The sequence below is a fragment of the Phoca vitulina genome, unplaced genomic scaffold, assembly GCF_004348235.1.
Source record: "Phoca vitulina isolate PV1807 unplaced genomic scaffold, GSC_HSeal_1.0 scaffold7, whole genome shotgun sequence".
Taxonomy (NCBI): Eukaryota; Metazoa; Chordata; class Mammalia; order Carnivora; family Phocidae; genus Phoca; species Phoca vitulina.
This window is the reverse complement of record NW_022589710.1, coordinates 6535361-6555353: the sequence shown is the minus strand read 5'-3', so window position 1 is coordinate 6555353 and position 19993 is coordinate 6535361. Positions and strand designations below refer to the sequence as shown.

At 36.6% G+C, this 19993-nt stretch overlaps 1 protein-coding gene across 5 annotated transcripts in view; it reads left to right on the top strand.

Annotated features, from left to right (window-relative positions):
• Positions 1–19993, top strand: part of PRKD1 (protein kinase D1) — a 317005-nt gene that overhangs the window by 272284 nt on the left and 24728 nt on the right. For all 5 annotated transcript variants that reach the window (XM_032404867.1, XM_032404869.1, XM_032404865.1 and 2 more), the window contains 2 exons: positions 1207–1279; positions 3620–3726. In XM_032404867.1, coding sequence (XP_032260758.1) covers positions 1207–1279; positions 3620–3726 — 180 coding nt within the window. The remainder of the gene's footprint in view (positions 1–1206; positions 1280–3619; positions 3727–19993) is intronic.

Sequence of the window (19993 nt, the reverse complement as noted above, 5' to 3'; positions counted from 1 at the left end):
TGAAGGTTAGTTGTAGTCTTATGCTGTTAATCTTGAAATATATTTCTAAACACTTGCACATTTCTCTTGCTCTTGATCAGCCAGAGAAGACTTTGGGAAATAAAGGTAGTCTATAAGCCTCTTGGAAAATTCTAGATACCTATCAGGTCATTCCACCCTGTTCAGCCACTGTTATCCACTGAAAATTTGGGGTGGGCCATTGAGCCATATGAAAAAGTTGGAGAAGCTGGGACTCAAAATACTGGAACAGTATTAATTTGTTTTCTTGTCTCCAGACAACCTTGAACTCACTCCATGGTTACTCTGAAGGGATAACAGAATAGAGACAACTGGTAGTTGTTTTATAGGGAGGAGCACAAAGGAAAAGATAAGAGTGGGTAGGAGATGAAGAGGGTAGGATTTGATGTAAAAGGACTCGCTTTCTGAAAGGACAAAGACTGTAAGAGTGGAGGACAGGCAGAAAATTCAGTATGATATAATAGGAATACATAAAGTGGAAAGTGGTGTTTGTGTTTTCATGAGTGTAATCGTCAAATCAGAGACTGTAAGACATAGATTAAAATATAATGCTTTCTTTAGTAATTATTATTTCAAAGAGAGAAGACTAGACATTTGGATCTTGTGACCTCCAAAAGTAGTAAAAATAGCTACCTCACAGATGAGAGTTTCACAATGGATTATCATCCTTTTGTGGTGTCTCCAACTCACAGTGATTGAGCCCCTTCAGTTTAGATTCATCTGGGTTGGATGGTTGATAAAGAAGCATCCTCACCATCCTAGCCATAAAGAGTGAAGTGATTGGAATCAGGACTTACACAGACATGTGATTGGGACCCAAGATTATTTAACCTGAAATTTCTAAATAACCATCCCCACAAGCAAATCTCTTTTTGAATACTTAGAGTAAGTAGCGTAGTATAGTTATAAGTCTTATTTCTCTCTGTTAAAACATATTTGACTGAACATTATGAAACCTCTGCTGCTTAAGAACCAAATAGTTTGCAAAAATATTACACTATTAAATTAATTGAAGAGTGTGCTTTGAGTTCTGTAGTGATGCTGCATATTTCATCTAGCATTTACAATCTTATCATTTACGTTAAAATGTCTAATAATATTAGTAATGTATGTAATAGACATATAATTTATCAGGACTAATGTTTTGTTCTATTTCATGTTTGTTTGTCCCTGGACTTGCACCTGTAGGACATCAGCACAGTATATCAGATTTTTCCTGATGAAGTGCTGGGTTCTGGGCAATTTGGAATTGTTTATGGAGGTAGGTTAGCTCACTAGTATTTTTATTAACTTGGAGTTTTAGCTACGTGTATTTAGAACAGTAATATCTCCAAGAAAAATATAATAGAAAGACCTATGTGTACATATATTTGTATGTATATCTCTCTGTGTTTTACCTTTTCAGAAATTTCTCTTGAGATAGTCACTATCTGGAGACCTGGATATTTCTGTCTTGTAAGAGAAGTTTTTCTACTCCTAAAAAACTTCTTTTGCTTAACTGTTGACGGAGTCTATACACAATGCTGGTTAAATATTGGTTTATTTAGACAAACTATTGAGAAGCAAGGAAGTTATAATTCATAAATTAGTTCCATTTCCCTTTAGCATATTTGATCAGAGCTCTACAAGAAATCCATTCACATAACTAGACAAATAATCTTTTAATTCTAAAATCTGTGACAATGTATTTCATAAAGGTTGTCATTTTTTAAATTTTTGAAATGAAATACTAGGTTTTTATCCTTTTCCTTATTGTCAAGCTATTTGGTGAACTTATTATTTTAAACTCTGCTGTTTTAGATTCTAGCCGGTTCAATTATATTTTTCAAGTCTTTAAGAAACATTTAATACTTATGCTTTACCTCCCCTATAAACTGACACCACAACTTTCAGTTCTTGGATGTAATCAGTTAAAAAAAATTATCTTTTCTGTGAGGTGGGAGGGCTCTGAAATAATCACAATGTCTCACTCATTATTGTTTATGATAGTATAATATGTGCTTTTTTAGTGGATTAAGTTATATGCTGTTCTAAAAAGTGATTTGGGCCGCACCTGGTTGGCCCAGTCAGTTGAGCATGCAGTTCTTGATCTTGGGGTTGTGAGTCTGAGACCCACATTGGGTGTAGAGTTTACTTTAAAAAAATAAAAAAAAATAAAAAGTAATTTTGATTCTTATGGAATGCTCAAATGCTATTTTTTTATGGGAAACCCACCGATGAGTCAGCAGACATTGTGCTTTTTGTTAATGCATAACAGTGTAACAGTGCTGCACAGAGTATTGCTCTACAGTGTAATCATTGCTTGCAAAAAAAAAAAAAGTCACGCAATATAGAACATAGTAAATATAACTGCACATCCTGTAAGGGTGAGAAATGAGGGCAGAGGGACGAGCAGGTGCCAGATAATTTTAATATCCAACACTGAAGGAGCCAGGCCCAAGAAGAGGCCTCCACAAGGAAACTGAAAAGTTTAGACCGGTCTCATAGGGGATGAAGCAGATGAGAACGACTATCAGAAGAGAGGTCAAGTACTCTATATCATGACAGAGGAGTGGAAACAAAAGAAGCTCTGAAAGAGAGTAGAGAGTGGAATGACTAAGTAGAATAGAGATGGCAGTGCGTCCAAGAGTAAGTGATGTTAAGGAAGTAGAGAATGGGAAAACAGGACAATCTGGGAGTGAAGGAAGGAGGAGTCAGAAGGAAGTCAGCAAGAGTCTGGAAGGAGTCAGAAGGAAGAGTGAGAGTAGGGTGTAGGGGGGAAGGAACGCTGGATTTACAACAAATGTAGGTATCATGGAATTTCAGGTTTGTATGTGAAAAAAAAAACCACATAATTAGGTCATTTTCATTTTCATACTTATTTAACACTACTCTATTCTATACCTACTACAGTATAGTAGTGTAGAAGTTAAGAGCTCGAGGGTGCCCTATAGATTCCCTAAAATGTTTGTTGGGAGGCTCAAATGGGATGTAATGTATGTAAAAGGCCTGTCTTGTGATGACAATGACAGTGATGATGACGAAGGTTTTCTGAGTTTGTATAATTCTCTGGGCACTGTGTGCACCTTATGTATCTTATTTCACCTGATGCTCAGAACAGCCCTACCATTGAAGATGAGGAAACTAAAACTCAGAAAGCCTAAAGTGATTTGCTCAGGGTCACAAAGCTAGTAAGTGAGAACCAAGACTTTTTATTCTTTCCCTTATGACGTGCATTAGTTTATCAGGACTTTAAAATTATACTTTCTTAAGGAGAGCATTTTGCTGGTGGTATAAGATTGTTTATATTAAGTAGCTCAATATCGTGTTTCTAAATCATATATTTTTATGAGAAAATATCAGGCTGGTGATATGTATAGCCTTTAATGTCCCACTTTTGTTTTCTAAATTGTGGCTAATTTTATGGTACATATTTGATTTAGAATAATGGAGCTAAGAAATGAAATCTTGATGGATGTAAGTCACTGCTCATTAGAAATGTTAATGTGTTCAATGAAACATTTTTGTAATTCCCAAAATTGTCCTTGTAAATTCTGGTGTTCTTTAATATAGATGATATTTAATAACATTATCCTAATATCTTCCTCTTTTTATTTTAAAGGAAAACATCGTAAAACAGGAAGAGATGTAGCTATTAAAATCATTGACAAATTAAGATTTCCAACCAAACAAGAAAGCCAGCTTCGTAATGAGGTTGCAATTCTTCAGGTACATCTTTGTTTTTCATTTGGAGTCTCTTAAGATTGTCCCCCAACTTCTGCAGAACAAAGAAAAGGTCTCCAGATATCTATGGTGTAGTTTTTTTTGGAACGCTTTAAAATAACAGGAAAGGCAGCTTGAGCATCCGGCTATTGCCTGGGTAGTATCTTTCCTAAGTCTGGGCAGTAGTTGTTCTCTTTTATGTACTTAATTCTGGGTTTTAATATATTATTAATGCTCATTAAATGGGTAATGTTTTAGCATTTGCTCACAGTGGACATGCTGAGACCATTTTGTTTTACATCGTAAATGACCTTGCCTTCATAAACATTCCTCCTTTATGCTGTGATAATTATATGAATTGAGTATGGAACTGTCAGCATATCAGGTACATGAGTAATGTATGCCCGAGAATCAGATCGTCTTGGTATTATTAATGTCCTTTTTGTCTCTCACTGTAAGCCTTTCCCTTCATAGTGAACATGTTACTTAACTCCTTTCATTAACAGTAATCCCTTTTTCAAGCCAGAATATGTTAGTCAAAGATATTATGTGGTATATATAATTTTTGTAACCATTAAAACTTTTTCCACAGACTAAAAGGAAATTGAGCAACTGTTTGCTAAATGTGGTCAACCTAGCTATTCAGTCTAGACAATCAGGCCATTGATAAATGGCCGTTTTTTATATAACCACCATAATTCTATACTTGTGCAAGCTGTTCATAATTTCTAATTCATAGCTTTATTGAATAATTTTCATTTGAATGTGGCTAACAAAACAGATTGCATTTCTTCATTTATTGTTTCATTGAACTGCCATTTATTGAGTTTCATACAATAAAAAGTTGAAAAAGATGCAATTTCTGCCCTAAAGGAGCTCATGTGCACAGACAACCAAAAATAATGCCCGCTATACATAGAAAAATAACATAGACTTTTCTGGGATTCAGAATTTCTAAAGATGGTGTTTTTGTGCTTTTGGACAACTGTGTAACACAGAGAACTACCACAGTGTTCTATGTTTTCCTGGGGAAGATGATAGCCAGGCTCTGAAGATGCCAGTTTCATAGATTCATAGCTTAGTGCTTGCTAATCAGTTACCAAAAAAGATTTTTTAGAAAATTCTTAACTTGGCAACATGGAGCTGTTAATGACGTCTGAAAACTTGGTAAATGACATCATGCCAAACCTGGCCCCTGCTCTCCCAGTCTCCACTCCCAAGTGGTGTCCTGAAGGCAGATCCTTTGCAACATGCCAACCTCCAGACTGGCATATGTACAGAGACATTTATCCTTGCTTGCCAGACACGAGAGAGGGAAGCTTCCTGGTTAACATGGCTCTGTCATTCTACATGTTATTGCAGTGGCAGAGAGTGATCGGATCAATGTAGAAGGTCTAATTCTTTGTGTCTAGGCCCTGTAATTGGCTCTCCCCAGCCTTGTCAGTAAGTATCAGCTACTGACTCTATAGTGAGGTAGAAAAATAAAATACACCTGAGCATAAACTGCCTCCCGTCTCCTCTTCTAAAAGAGTAGGCGCAGTCAACAACTCAGATACAATAAACAGACATTTGGCAAAATTTTCATTATGGTTTTCAAAAAAAAAAAGTTTGTTTAGGTTGAAAGTCAAATTCTGCCCCTTGAGCATGTGAAGAGGTTGAACAGTTCTCATATTATGGCCTGGAATCTCAAAAATCCTCATTGCTCATCCCTCATCCCCACTGTCCCTAACCATTCACTTTATTCATCAAACTCCTATTGATTGAGTACATAGCATGAGCTAAGCCCCATCCTAGGTCCAGTGAATACAGTGGGGACAAGACGCACAGATCCTTGTTGTGGGTCTTTTTTTTTTTTTCTTGAAGTGGTTTTATTACAGCATAGGGACAGGTCCCATGGACAGAAAGAGCTGCCTGTTGTCATGGGTCTTAATTTGAATCACTCAGCTGTACCTTCAGTCAGATGTTTGCAACTTATTTATGTGTTGAATTTTCAATCACGTAACATGTACCATGAGTCTTCTTAAGCCTTGGCTTAATTACATGCACATGCGGGATTCAGAAGTTCATACTTTTATCATAAAGTTGCCAATTGTTTCAAAATTTCAAAAATAGGGGACTCATCCTATCTCCCAACTGAAACAAATGAAAGAAAATGTTTTAACCCTTTAACCGTTGTCTGATTTATCAGCCTCTCGGGAAAGATTATAATTTCAGTATTCAAAGACAGTGAAGTTCAAGCTCACCTCCTTTGAGTCTTTGCTCAAATATCATCAACTGTATAAGTACCATTCTTACCTTATTGAAAACTACAATTCACTCAAACCGCCTCCCTTCCCTACCCCTGTGCCCCTCTTACTCTGATCTATGCTTTTTTCTTCCATAGCACTTATCACCTTCTGTTCTATTAAAGAATTTCATTTATTGTATTTGTTGTGTGTTTCTCTCCCCAGCCCCCTAGAATATACACATCAGGAGGGTAGATACCATTCTTTTGTTTACTGATATATCCTGAACACCAGAAATTGTTCCTGGCACATATCAGGTGTTTAGCAAATATTTGTTGATTGAATATTTGTTGAACTAAAATTGTACAGAAACACCATCCTGTCACATAAAATGTCCTACATAGTATCTAACCAGGTAGCACAAGTCTAGATTGCATTTGCTATTAATGGTTAATTGATTGGTTAGTTAAGAAGGATTAACTACGGTTAGTGGGGCTAGTTCTTTGAAAGCCCTCATTGCCTCATTTTATATTTATCAAAAGTAGGAATTCATCTTTTTGGACCTGAAAAGACAAAGTGGTAATGGGGATAGAGAGTGGGGGTTAGAATTCTGACTCACTAACTGATATGTTCAGAAAAAGTACCATGATTGAAGTCAACTGGATGGTGAGCAAGGTTTTCTTCTACTACTCTTGAGGAACAGAATTCCGTCCCTCTGGATATAAAAGTGATTCCTAGAAGCATTTGGTATCCTCTGCCTTGTAGTCCCCTACTTACGAAAGCTGGAGTCCTAGTTTATGGTTGTACCTGGAGTCTCACAAGTTCTGCCCTGTCCCCTTCCTCCAGATTCTCCAGAAGGGGCCGTGTGGGCTGAAGTGACTGATGGCAGAAATCCCTCCTCATGCAGCTCTTCTAGTCCTCTGGTCAAATTCTGATGTGTTTCTGTTGTTCGTAGAAAAGTACCTTTGCTTATAGAAGACTTCAGAGTTGTGTAAATATGGAATATGTGAAATAGTAGAATTCCTTCTTTGTCCATTTTCTCCTTGCTGTATAACCTAGGTCAGGGCTTTCCAAAATCTGATTCAGTCATTAGAAAACTAAGCTCTTCAGATATTTTTGAATAGTTGACAAATTAAGGCAAGTGTGAATCTTAGGCATCAGGAAAGATTCCCTTACTTATATCATTTAGAATAGCCTATTTTCGTTAGATGTGAATACTTCGTTATTATTATTATGTTTCAGTGGAATGTTAATGTACATGTTAAATGTTTCATAAAATCCCCAAGGGATCCTGCTTATATTATTATGTTAAAAGTTGTATCTTGATTTAAAAAAAGACATAGCAAATTAAAAAAATTTTTTTTTCTATTCATGTCAGCAAAATCAGAATAAGAAGATTGTTGTTTTATGATTAGGAATATCACAGAAAACTGACCTTTTACAAGGAGATGGCAACTATCTCTTACAAAACTTAGAAACTTAAAATTTAAAGTAAATGGTATTGGTATATTTAATATACTGTACTAACACGGACTTGTTCAGTCAGAATTACAACACTAGCACTTCTGTTTATGATACAATGTGTGAAAGCATTTTGGAATTTAAAAAGGACTGAATATAGAATACATAATATAGAAAAAATACATAAGAATTTTATAAGCCATAAATTAAATGTGTCCCTTTGCACTCCAAAATTACCTCTATTACTCTGGTTTCTCTATTGTGAGGCACTCCTCTTCCCATTCAAGTCTCTCTTCCCTTAAAAACCGAACAGCAGCAACAACCAAATGTGGTCTTGATTTGTCCAGGCTGCCTTGCGTAGGTGCATCCAATTCTCCCTTCTGTGTGGCCACACTTTAGATTTGTGCTCTCCTCTTCTTTCCATTCTTGTTCATACATTCCCTTGTCTTTGGTTTCCACACCTTCTTAAAGAAAATGCAAGGTCCTTTTGCCATTGCCTTGTTTTCTCCTTCTGCCCATGTGGCACCCTTTGGCTCTTTTTCAGTCTTTATCCAACTTGACTAATCTCAGTCCTTATGCAGCATTGATCATTTGTTCCCCTGCATTTACAAGATCCTCTTTCTCCTTCCCTGCTAGTTTCTCCAAACTTCTTCCTGAACTTCTCCTTTCTTTCACCTAACTGGCCTATGCTAATGTGGGACTCATTCCCGGAATGAGGTCACCCACTTTAAGAGCAGCCTCTGTCATCCCTTTCCAGGTCATTCCATAATTTATCTTTGAGTTCTGATCTTCCAGAGGCACTTGAGTCTCATATTTTTGACCTTTGGACATCTCCACTTTGCTGGGCCAGTCTCACCCCAAACCAACCAGCCTAAAACCAAACACTTAATCCTAAGGTCTTATCCTGCAAGATACTCTCTCCCTAGCTTTGTTTTGCTTTCATTCTTCCAGTTTCTAAGGCAAGAACCCTTTTCCTCAATTAATAAAAATATTAAGTCAATCAACAGTACCTACGAAGTACTTCCTTCCTTTACACAAAGCAATATACTGAGCCTCTGGGCCATATAAAAATGAATGAAACCTTTTAAGATGTTTATCATCTATCTGGGCAGTCAGGTACAAGTAACTACAAGTCAGGATAGCTGTGGAAGCATAGTGAAAGAAATCATGGATTATGACTGAGGCCCGAATGTTGGAGTCAGTTCCAAGAGAAATATGGCATTGGTGAAGTCTTGAAAGATTCATGGGTTTTGATAACCAAAGAAATGTTGGAAAGGGTTATTAGGCTGAGGGGCCACCTTAGTAAAATAAATATTCTATGAAAATTGAGTAGAAAAATTTAGATCATTTTAGAAGATTAGCTTTCAGACATTTTTCCTCATGTATCCTCAAAAAGAATTCTAAAAAACGTTGTACCTTGTACCTGGTTGTGTATTTTTAAGATGACAGCTAGAACTATTTTATCAGACATTTAAAGAGTTTTAGTTTTGCACTATATTAAAAATACTGATATTTAAAAATAAAGCTATTATATCACTCCTTTACAAGTGTGCATTAGAATCTAATTGTTATAGTCATTTGATATACTTTACCAACCATTTAAAAAAATATATGAATGGGCTCTTCTTTGACAATATAATTCACAATATTGCTTGTTTTCTTTGACTATATTACACTTTTCTCACAAAATTGCATTCTAATGTAATGTGCTTTTATAATTGAAAATCTTTTATTGGTCCCCTTTCATAATTATTTACAGTAAAAATAGGTATATATTTTAAATTTCTTGATTACAGCACTTTAATAAGTGTTTCAAAGCATTCTTTTGGGTTCAGTTATCATTACAAGTATTAGTAAAAACTTAATTCCGTAAAATTTTACCTATACTTGTTAAACATAAAAAATAAAATGCTACTGAAAATACACTATTTATTGAGATTGACTTTTTAATTTAGTTCATAAATTGGTGTGTGAATATTACTTGTTGTTTGAATTAGACAGAATTCAGCAACAATTTTCTTTCTTTTTTTTAAACTATAGGAGCCAAGTTATAAGCCCAAACAAAAACAGTGATTTATCTTCAGAAATTCATTTCAGTCCTCTCTCCATTAATAAATCCCTTAAATCTCTAATTTTGATGAAAGCATGAATTAGAAACTAAGTTACAGATGAATTGATTTCCAAGTTAGAGTCATTCATTTCAGACTGGCACAGTATTTCAAATTTTCTCTCTGCTTTTCTCTCAGGGGATTTTTCTCCCCCTGGCAAGGTGCTCTAGTAATATTTGGAGTAAGTGAGAAGCATCCATGGAAGGAAGAAAAATGATTATGAAAGGAAACATGTGGATGGAGAATTTGAGAACTACACAGATATTTTCAGATCTGTATTAGAAGTTATTTGTGGACTGGTCTGATTCATTCATTCATTCCTCATATATTCTTGAGCGCCCACCGTGTTCCAGGCTACAGTAAAGATACAGATATAAACAAAACAGATTTTCTTAAAACTATATAAACAAAACAGATTTTCCTAAAACTATGCTCTGCTCACATATCTCTTAAAAATCTTTCTGTTCCCCAAGAGTATGCCTACTTGGTTAGGAGACTGCTGTGGTGGGACATAGTGTTCAGTAAGACCAGGAAATGGCTTTCATGTGAGTTCATGGAGAACCTTAGATATTGTGCCAAGTTGATTGGATTTTATTATGCTTGGGTGATTGTAAATTATTGAAATGTTTTGAAAAAATATTATGATCAAATTAGCATTTGCAGATGGCATATTATAGAGAAAAATGTCTAAAGGCAAGAAAACCTCATTGGAGGCTATTTGCTGTTTTCAGCTGGTAGTGACAAAGTGCCCCTGTTCCTCTTCTTTCTTGCTATGCATTTGTCTTGGCTTCATCCTTAACATTTCCATTGGCACTAGTCTAGACCAGACTGTTGTTGTTGTTGTTTTTTTAAGATTTTATTTATTTGTCGGAGAGGGCGAGAGAGTGAGCACAAGCAGGAGGAGTGGCAGGCAGAGGAAGAAACAGGCTCCTGGCTGAGCAGGGAGCCTGATGCAGGACTTGATCCCAGGATCCTGGGATCATGACCTGAGCCGAAGGCAGACACTTAACCGACTGAGCCACCCAGGCATCCCTAGACCAGACTTTTAAATTCATGCCTTGATTGCTGCAATGGGTGATATTCTGATAGTTTGGTTCCCCACTTCCCCAACCCCACTCTGTCATCATCTTGCTGACCCTGCCTTTTACCCTGGTCCATCCTGAAGACCACAATCAGATGAGTCTTTAGTGGGTTTCCATCCTATCCCTCCCTAGCTTAGTAGTTTTCTTATTTCATCAAATCTGTTTTTAGCATTGTAGGTGATCATGCTGGACCTTATCACTCCTATTCAACTGAGTCCTTCTTTTCTCTTCAAGTTACTGTTCTCATCATACTCTTAACGTCTGGCCATTGCTCAGCTTTTAATTCCAAGCCTGGATGCCCATCTTGGTTTCCTTGGTTTATTCACGTTTGATTGATCTTCGAGATGTATCAATCCTCTCTGACTGCTTGTGCTCTTTTCCATATCTCCTGTTTACTTATGGTTTCTAGTCTTCATACAAAGCAGTAATACTTATCAAATACTTCTTATGTCATAATTATATTATAAACAAATTTGAAGGTCTCAGCAACACCCTTGTTTTCGGTTTCCACAATGCCTAGCACAGTAGTAAAGACATTACAAGTAATAGGTTAACATTTGACAAAATTGTCTTAAATCACATACTGTATTACATTTTAAGGGCCTTTGTTATAAAACCTTTTGCATGAACCATTAAATTTTAGGCTCAAATTAGAAAATTATGGTATTTGAGGAGGAGGAAGAGTTTGTAGAATAGCTGTTAATTGTTCCAGATGTACAGGCTGTCTCAAAAGCTGAATCCTGTGGGGAAAATTGGGCTTTAGGTACAAAAGAAGTCAGAGAATGTGTCAGAGCGATACCTTTAAAGACAGTGGAACCTCAAGATCAAGAGGGGATTTGGTAACCTAGAACTATACTGTGGTGGTACATGGGTTTAGAAATAGAATGAGCTGTAGGAGAAGTCCTGCCAGTCAGGAAAATAAGGAATCATCAAGGCAACTTGTCAAGGTGGATGTCATAACAGGCAGAGGGAGCACTGAGAAGACTGACCACAGGCAGCATTCAGAAAACCAGACAATATGCTGAGATGGGTTGTGAGATCATAGTGAAGAGGCTTAAGTGTCATGGAGCCTGAGGCATACCAGTTGGAACAGGCAGGACCCCAGTCCTAAATGGACTTGAGTCCACAGAAAAAATTACAGCAATGTGTAATATAGCATTTAAAGAACATGCGTTCTGGAATCAGATGCCTGGGTTTAAAGCTCAGACTTATTTAAGAGTTCTTAGGAGCTTGGATAAGTTACTTACACTGTCCGAGCCTCAGTTTCCTTCTCTGGAAAACCTCGTAGAGATGTTGTGAGACTCGGAATGTGATAATTTTGTGAAACTCTTCGCAGTGCCTGGCAGGTAGTAAAGGTTCCATACTTACTAAGGTGTTACTAGCATTACCACCACTAGGTTGTAAAGTCTAGCTCCTAGAAAGCGGGTCCAATAACTTGATGTTGAATTCCCTAAATAGAGAACCTCAAGACACATTGTTTCATCATAACAAAGAACATGGTTGACTCAAAGCATAGACTCAGGCTGAAACATACCTTAACATATGCCTGGCCCCTGATAGGCCTTAGTAAATATTTATTGAACAAATTATGTCACCACACCGAAGAAACCAGGGGAATACAGAATTGCAGAGCATGCCAATAAGATAATAAAGCATTCCTTATCATTTGTCTAAAAACATGGCAATTTGTCTTCACTGAGCAAGATGAAATATATATCTTATAAGTAAATGGCTTTGTTCTCTTAGTCTAGAAGGATGATCAGGAGGTGGAGAAGAGGTGATCATGATAGAAAACCAGAGAATAATACTGCTAAGTGTGGGTGGGAAAGTGAAAAGTTTTGCAAACTGGTGATTTTTTAAAAAATCATGGAGGAGTCAATTTTTCTTTCTCTAGAGAAAAATAGGCAAAATTTGACTTTTAGTGTGTAGGGAGAGGTTTGTTTATACTTCTGTTGTTTCATCTAATCTGTTTATTATATTTCCTCAAATATTTCTTTGTATTTTATTGCATGAAGAATTTTCATGAAATTGTTTCTTTAGATAAGACATGTTTTGCAACTCTGAGGTAATCTTGTTATCTTCTGCATGTTCCAAAAAATGAAGCCCATTGATTAGGTATATACGTATCTAAAATAGAGCAAGAAAGGAAATAAAAATGTATTATAAGAAAAAGAAAAGGAACTTAGAAATTTTTCCAAATAGAGATTCTGTTCAGTAAGAAGTTAGTCATAGTGAAAACTTAGTGTCAAAAAGCCAGGTTCCTTGCAAGTCAAAACTGTTCCCTTTTTTTGGGGGGGGGGTAAATCTTTTTAAACTTTGATTTCCTTAATTATGAGTTGGAATTCTTCTGACTTGCTGTACTTGGTTTACAAGAATGTTTTGGAGAACTAAAATAAATAATATATTTAAATCAGTGTTTCCCAGCATATTTTTGGAAGAATACTAGTCTTTTGAGTTTCTTCATGGAAGGGGATGGGGGTCAAGATTCCCTCATTGAGACAGTTTAGAAAATGCTGTGTATGATATCCAGGTCATCCACGTCTTGGAAGTAAATACAATCTTTTCACTTATTAAAGCCCCATAATTAAGAACTCGTTTAATTTTGAGAATATGCCAATTAAACACGTTTTGCCACAGAAAGCTTACACAAATGTGAAATATCACCATTTGACCTTTTTGCACATAACGTTCTGTCTTCTATTCCTGTCCAGTAGACCCTATATACTTGTTCCACTTCCCATTATCTGATATATAAGACATCAGAAGGATTATGTGTCTGCACAGATCATTTAACGCTATAATAGAATGTTATGCTTTCTGGAGTGCTGGCATCTAAATATAGAAGCCGGGCTACAGTGATATGATTTGTTAAAAATTACACTTTAAATCTAACACCAAGACTAGATTGGATTTATGCATTCATGTTTCTAGCCAGATAGATTAACAGGAAATAAAAAAGTGTTCCAGATGTGTCTCCATTGCTCTGCATTTGATAGCAAATTAAAAAAAAAAATCCAGATATTTGAACCATTTTTCAGCTTTTATATACAACAAACATATCTTGATTTAAAAATTTCAATTTTTTTGTTTTAACAACCATACTTTAATTCTTGCCTTTCCCCTAAACACAAACAGTAATAGCATGGAAGAAGGGGGGTGTTATATTTTATGGGTGAAATGTTGCTAACATTGATTTTTTTTAAGGTATTGATCAGTCATTAATTTTCTGTCCTTGAAGTCTTTGTTGTTGGCTCTCATATATCAACACCTTTTTACCTAGTCAACTTAAAATTCTGGCCTTAGTTAGGGGTCAAGGGGTAGGTACTGGAGTACGTACAAGATCCTTTCTGTTGAGGGTCCTGAGTTCTCCTGATAGAAACCACTCCCCCTTCACCCAAAAATTACAGTATCAAATTCAGGCATATATAAGCATTAATTCCAATGAAACCTCAGTGTATCAGACCAGATGACAGACTTAGGACATCTGGATTTGGTTTTTTAAATTTTCCATGTACCTCTAATTTAAAGGATTCCTGGTGATGGATGGAAAATATCACATAGCTTTGTACTATTTCTACCTGATAAGAAGTCAAAAAAAGATGGAAACAGGATGAGAGAAAATGATGGGAGGGTTTTTAAAGTATTGTTTTATATATATTTCCCTTTAGCTTCTTCTCTTAGAGGGAAAGAAGAGGACTCATTATATTTATCGTGTGTTTGCAGCAACCCTGGAATCTAAAGCTAGATTGAAGCATTTCCAGAATTGATGAAGAGAAGAATGACTCAGAGATGTGTAGATAGGTTTATGGGTATACATGAATGCAAAATCATGCATCAGCCCTCAGTTGATTTTCTTGCTGAGCAAATATTGAATTGGTCCTTTTTCTTTTTCTTTTCTTTTTATTTCCTGGGCCAGTGTTACCTAATACAATACACAAGACTTAAAGCTATTTAAGATGTTGTAGTAGACTGTTCATTACAAGCTGGCCACCTGCAAGTTGACTGTCTTGAGAGCCAGGCACAACACAGGTATATCTCTTGTTTTTAGCAGTTAATGAAGATGCTTCAACTTACTGTTTCTCTCACAAAATTTCGGACTGTATTAAACTAGCATTAATCTGTGCTAACTACTGCTACAACCAAAGTAAATTACATTCCAGTTGTGATGGATGGTATGAGCAGACAATTCTTACCAAAAATTATATGAACATTTCTGAGGTCCGAGAGTCCAGTGGGTTAAGTTTAATTGTGGCCCCATTGCTCTCAGTGTCAGCCAGTGATAGCTATATATAAGAGGATGGATTATTATAGCTGGTCTTGTGGTTGAAGTAATGTTGTATGCCTTTATTCCTCTGACAGTGTATGTTAGCTTTATTTTGTTCTAGGTTATCATCAAGTCCCTTTCTAAAAGTTTGCAGATGAAATTTGCCAAAAATGCTAAAAGATAACTACTTAAAGTAGGACCTCATGTAAACTGTAGACCTTTGGCCAACTGAGCATGAAATGGGCACATGTTTACATGCAACAACCAGGTGATCTCCATTCTCACCTGAGGCCAGGAGGGCCTTCGCCTAGTGCAACACAGCCCTCACTTGGTTGACCTCAGAGTAGATGCATCTCTGCCATCACTGAGGTCTAAAAACACAGCAAGGGGAAAGATGGGGGAGGACACATTAGAAGGTGCAAGTTTGTGGCCGTTCAAACTTACCCTGTAGCCTCTGTTAGATGAACGGCAAAAGGAAATTTTCTTTGCTGCCACTTACTGTAAACTTTCAGGTATCAAACTAGAGAGAGAAATGTAACCCAGATCTTTTTAAAATGACAGAAAATCTGCCTAATAATATTATCAGTTAACCGTTACTATATATCAGGCATGATTTCAGGTATTTTATACACATTAAATGATTAAGTCCTAGTCACATTTCAAAATTAGACACATTATTCTTTTTTTTTAAAAAATTTTATTGTTATGTTAATCACCATACATTACATCATTAGTTTTAGATGTAGTGTTCCATGATTCATTGTTTGTGCATAACACCCAGTGCTCCATGCAGTACGTGCCCTCTTTAATACCCATCACCAGTCTAACCCATCCTCCCACCCCCCTCCCCTCTAGAACCCTCAGTTTGTTTTTCAGAGTCCATCGTTAGACACATTATTCTTATGCCATTTTACATACAAAGAAATGGAAGTCGAGCTGGGAAGTGCAGAGCTCCAGTACACTCTGGCATTCTGTCTCTAGGTACTGTGCTCCTGAAATTATGTTCCACACCTTGAGACTTTCCTTGTAGTCATGCCTGCTCTGGGCTAAAGCAAAAATGGAGAAAGAGAAGGGAGTCCCAAGGTCTTCTCTACACAAGAAGGCAGAAGTACGGTGACCCTTATTATCTGAATAGCCCATTTTTCATTGCTTTATTTCTCATCCTCAGGACAATAATGAAATCCTAGGAATTAGGTTTTCATAACTCATGTACGGTGGGGGGGGGTGGCATGGAAGGAAAGGGATAATTTAGAAGGAATATACTGACGGTGGCCTTCAGCGACTGCTGCTTTGCTTCTCTTGCTGATAACTCTTGCTTAGTAGCCTTTGAGAATGAGCTGAAACTATGAATAGCTCCTTATTGAGAACTAGATATAAAATAAATACAAATCACCCAAATAGCAGGAAAATTACGGGTTTCTTCCTACCAAAGATGCTGAAGTATTTACCAGGGCAGTGGCCAGAACTTGTATGTTTCGAAGGAGTGGTGCCCAGAAACCACTAGGAGGTCTTTGTCATTCCCCTGAGACTTCAGAAAATCATTTTTCAACTCACACTAGTGGCAGCATCTCTGATATTAGTCATCATCAGAATCCTGAGATTGCTTACCAGCAGATTCAAGTGAACTTACAATGAAAAATTCATGTACTGTATTCTTATATGAAGAGAAGATACCAGCATAGACCATATTCAGTGCAAAATGTGCTGACCAAATATGTCGGACATGCGTTATCATCTCTTCAGTAAAATAATTTAAATCCTAAAGAATGTTATCTACATACTAAAAAGTAAGGAGATATAGGAATTCATCTTTCAATCAAATTAACAAATTTGCATGGGACATTTAATATGTACCAGGCACTAGGCTTATACTGACTAGGAATATAACAGATAAAATACAGGCCTTATGGAGCTTATAGACTTGTAGATAAGACACACAGGTTCACCAGTAACTGAGTATGACATGTTAACTGTTCTGAAAGAGCATTTATCAAGGATTGAGGAAAGAGGGTGGAGAGACACCCAAGTCAGACTATGGGAGTCAATGAAAGCTGTCTGACCGCTAAATATTCAGACCAGGCAAAATGGTCTGGTTCAGGCTGAGAGAAAGTATGTGTGAAAGTGTAGAAAGGAGAGAGAGAGTGATACTTGTTCTGAAAATAGTTTACTATGGCTAGAGAGAAGGGTAGATATGTAGGAGAAGAAGAAAAGATGGGGAAATATTGGGGTGGGGGGAGGATAAGTAGTTGATGGTGAAGGGTCCTGTGTGCCACGCTAACAGGGTACATCTCCTCCTCAAGCTAGTGGTGATTCCCTTATGAACTGGAAGTAAGATGGAATGATCAGAATCACAGTGGCAGCCCTTTGAGGAGTGGGCTGGAGGAGAGCAAAACCTAAGAGGAGATCACTTGGGAGGCTGTGGCCCATCCCTAGGAAAGAGATAAGGCTCAAACCAAGGCATTGATGGTTGAGGATGTGAGAGAAATTCTCAGTGTGAGAGAAATTAAGGGGATGAGCTCTAAAACTTTCAGAGACCAACTGGTTGTTAGAAGTGAGAGGGAAGGGAATGTTTAGGATGACTCTCAGGTTTCTGACCTAGATGGCAGGGCATTTACCAAGAACGGAAACACCACCACAAGAGTAAGTTTGGATGGAAAGACACTGATCCCATTGTTGGCATCATTCATTTACATGAAAAAAGACACTTGGATATAAGATTCTGGAATTTAGGAGAGATAGCTGAGCTTCCCTTATCAATTTTGGTATTATCTTTACTGAGTCTTCTTACAATCATCTGCTTTCTACATTGACTTTTGTTGCATCTCTCCAGGAATTACATGCTTTTTCCCCTTTATAAGGCATCAGCTGATGGTGATTTCGAGGGCCCTTAAATGAGTATAAATTGTAAGAGAATGTGATTGGAAAATAGATAAGAAGGTGTGCTCTTCTCTCAACCCTGGCAAATGGGCAGTAATGAGGATCAACAAAGCCATTGCCACAATGCTTTACTTCTGAGAAAGGCACCTCATGTCCCCACCAATACCACTGTGTAATGGAATATTCTTCCTTCTGTTCTGCATGCCATGTAGAATTTAGACCTTGGACTCATCATTGTTAAGTTTATTTCTTTCTGTCTCATTCTGAACCAAATCATTCAGGTGTTTGATAGAAAAGTAGTCAGAAGTCCCCATATTAAGGCTATATTGCTCCTAAATAACCTATTAAAAAGATATGTTGATTCTAATTCTCCTCTTTCCTACCTCTCATATGTTTGAGTATAATAATCCTGAAGGCAGAATAAAGAATGGGAAAACATGACACCTTTAACTTATCACAGCTAAATATATGGAATGAATACTCGACTTCAGAGTTGAGTATTAAAATAAAGCAACACTATTAGAATTAAAGAATACAAGTACTAATGAAATATTGCTTAACATGAATCCAAAAAATATAAAATAGAATGTATGCATTCACTAAAAATGTGAATTAGTTAAATCCTTATTTCTTTTTTTTTCAGATAAAATATTGTAACCTTTATAAAAGCTTTTGCTTTTAGTGACTAGTTTCCATTAATTACATAAGGATTTTCTAGGCAACTTGAATCAGGAAAATTTTTGTCTTGATCTCCAAATGGTATTTCCTCCAGACTTCAGAATAATTTATATTCACCCCATGGATATGTCATCAATCTGTGAAGTGTGAATGGACACTATTCTTTCCTGTACTTGACCAAATGTTTCATTTCCTGAAAATTAAGTTGCTTAAATGCAACGAACAGATGGCCAGAGAGTCCAGGAGTAGATTACTCTGCCATGAAATTTATTATCTGAGTTCCTGAGGCAGGCCTGAGAAGTTAGCACAATTCCTTCTGAACACTAGTCTGCCATAGTGTTGTGGTCATCAAGCCACTTTTCAGTTAATTCAGTTACTTTGGACATTAGTAGGAAAAGTTGAAAAGCTATTTCATATTTTATATAGAAGAGTAAAATTGTGAACAAGTCACGTGGACCGCTTGGGTTGAAGCTTATCTTAGAGTTACCCTTAAGGAATTAAAAAGGTAATATGAATTATAATAGAAAATAAGGCCTTGAATTTTTTTTTTTATTTCCAGTCTCCAAATATTATCTTCTCTAGGGTAAAGAAGTATTCATCAGTATAGTATGGAGAATATGGATAAATAAGGCATGATTCTTTCTATTCTCTTTTCTTTTGTTACTGTCAAATATAAAAACAAGTTTGGTCATTTGGGTCAATGCAAAAAATATGGCTCATGAGTAAGCATCTGTGATGGCCTTGTCTCAACTACACATGATAAACTTTAAAAATGTCAATTTGTTATATATCAGCTCTGCAGGAAAAAAAAAAAAGTCATTTTTCTCTTGGAAAAATTTTTCAGCTACCACTCAGTGTATTCTTTAGCAAACCTAGAAAAGCATAAAGGTTTTTATAAAAGAGCAAGGGCCATGTGCAGCAAACATATTAGTCTAAACTTTTCTAAAACATCTTTTTACCAGTTGTGTATACATGACTTTTAGTTCAATGCTTTTACTGAATTTTTTATAAATCTATATACCTAACTATATTCAAAGTCCCTTATTAAAAATAGCAAACTTTCCCCTTATCCTTTCATAAAGATGTTAGTAGGGGACATTTTAGAGTGCTTCAGAGTTTACAGTGAACATGGCACAAGATCGTTGACAGTGAATAATCTCATTAATCTGTTCCATACTTTTGGCCTAGAACATTCTGGGAATACACCAAATAAATAAACCCATTTAAGTCCTCGCCTCATATAGGGGCTCCTTAAGTCATGTTGTAGAATAGGGAATAGGAAAAAAGAAATACTGACACAGGACGTTAGTACTTTTAAGACTTCACTCACGTAGAGGAATGCCAGTAGAAGCATATGAGAATCAACATTGCATATATATTTGGATTAATTTAGGTAGGAGAGCTTCCTGGCCATTTCCTGACTCCCTCTTCTTCCCCACCCTTCATAGCCCAAGACAGGGTACAGAAGCAGCACCACTTCTGTTCTCCCCTGCACTTCCTGAGCCTCCTTTTCATTGATCTTCTTCACACTCCAGTTTTTCCTAGGTCTACACGGGAGACCCCTTGCATTGCTACCTT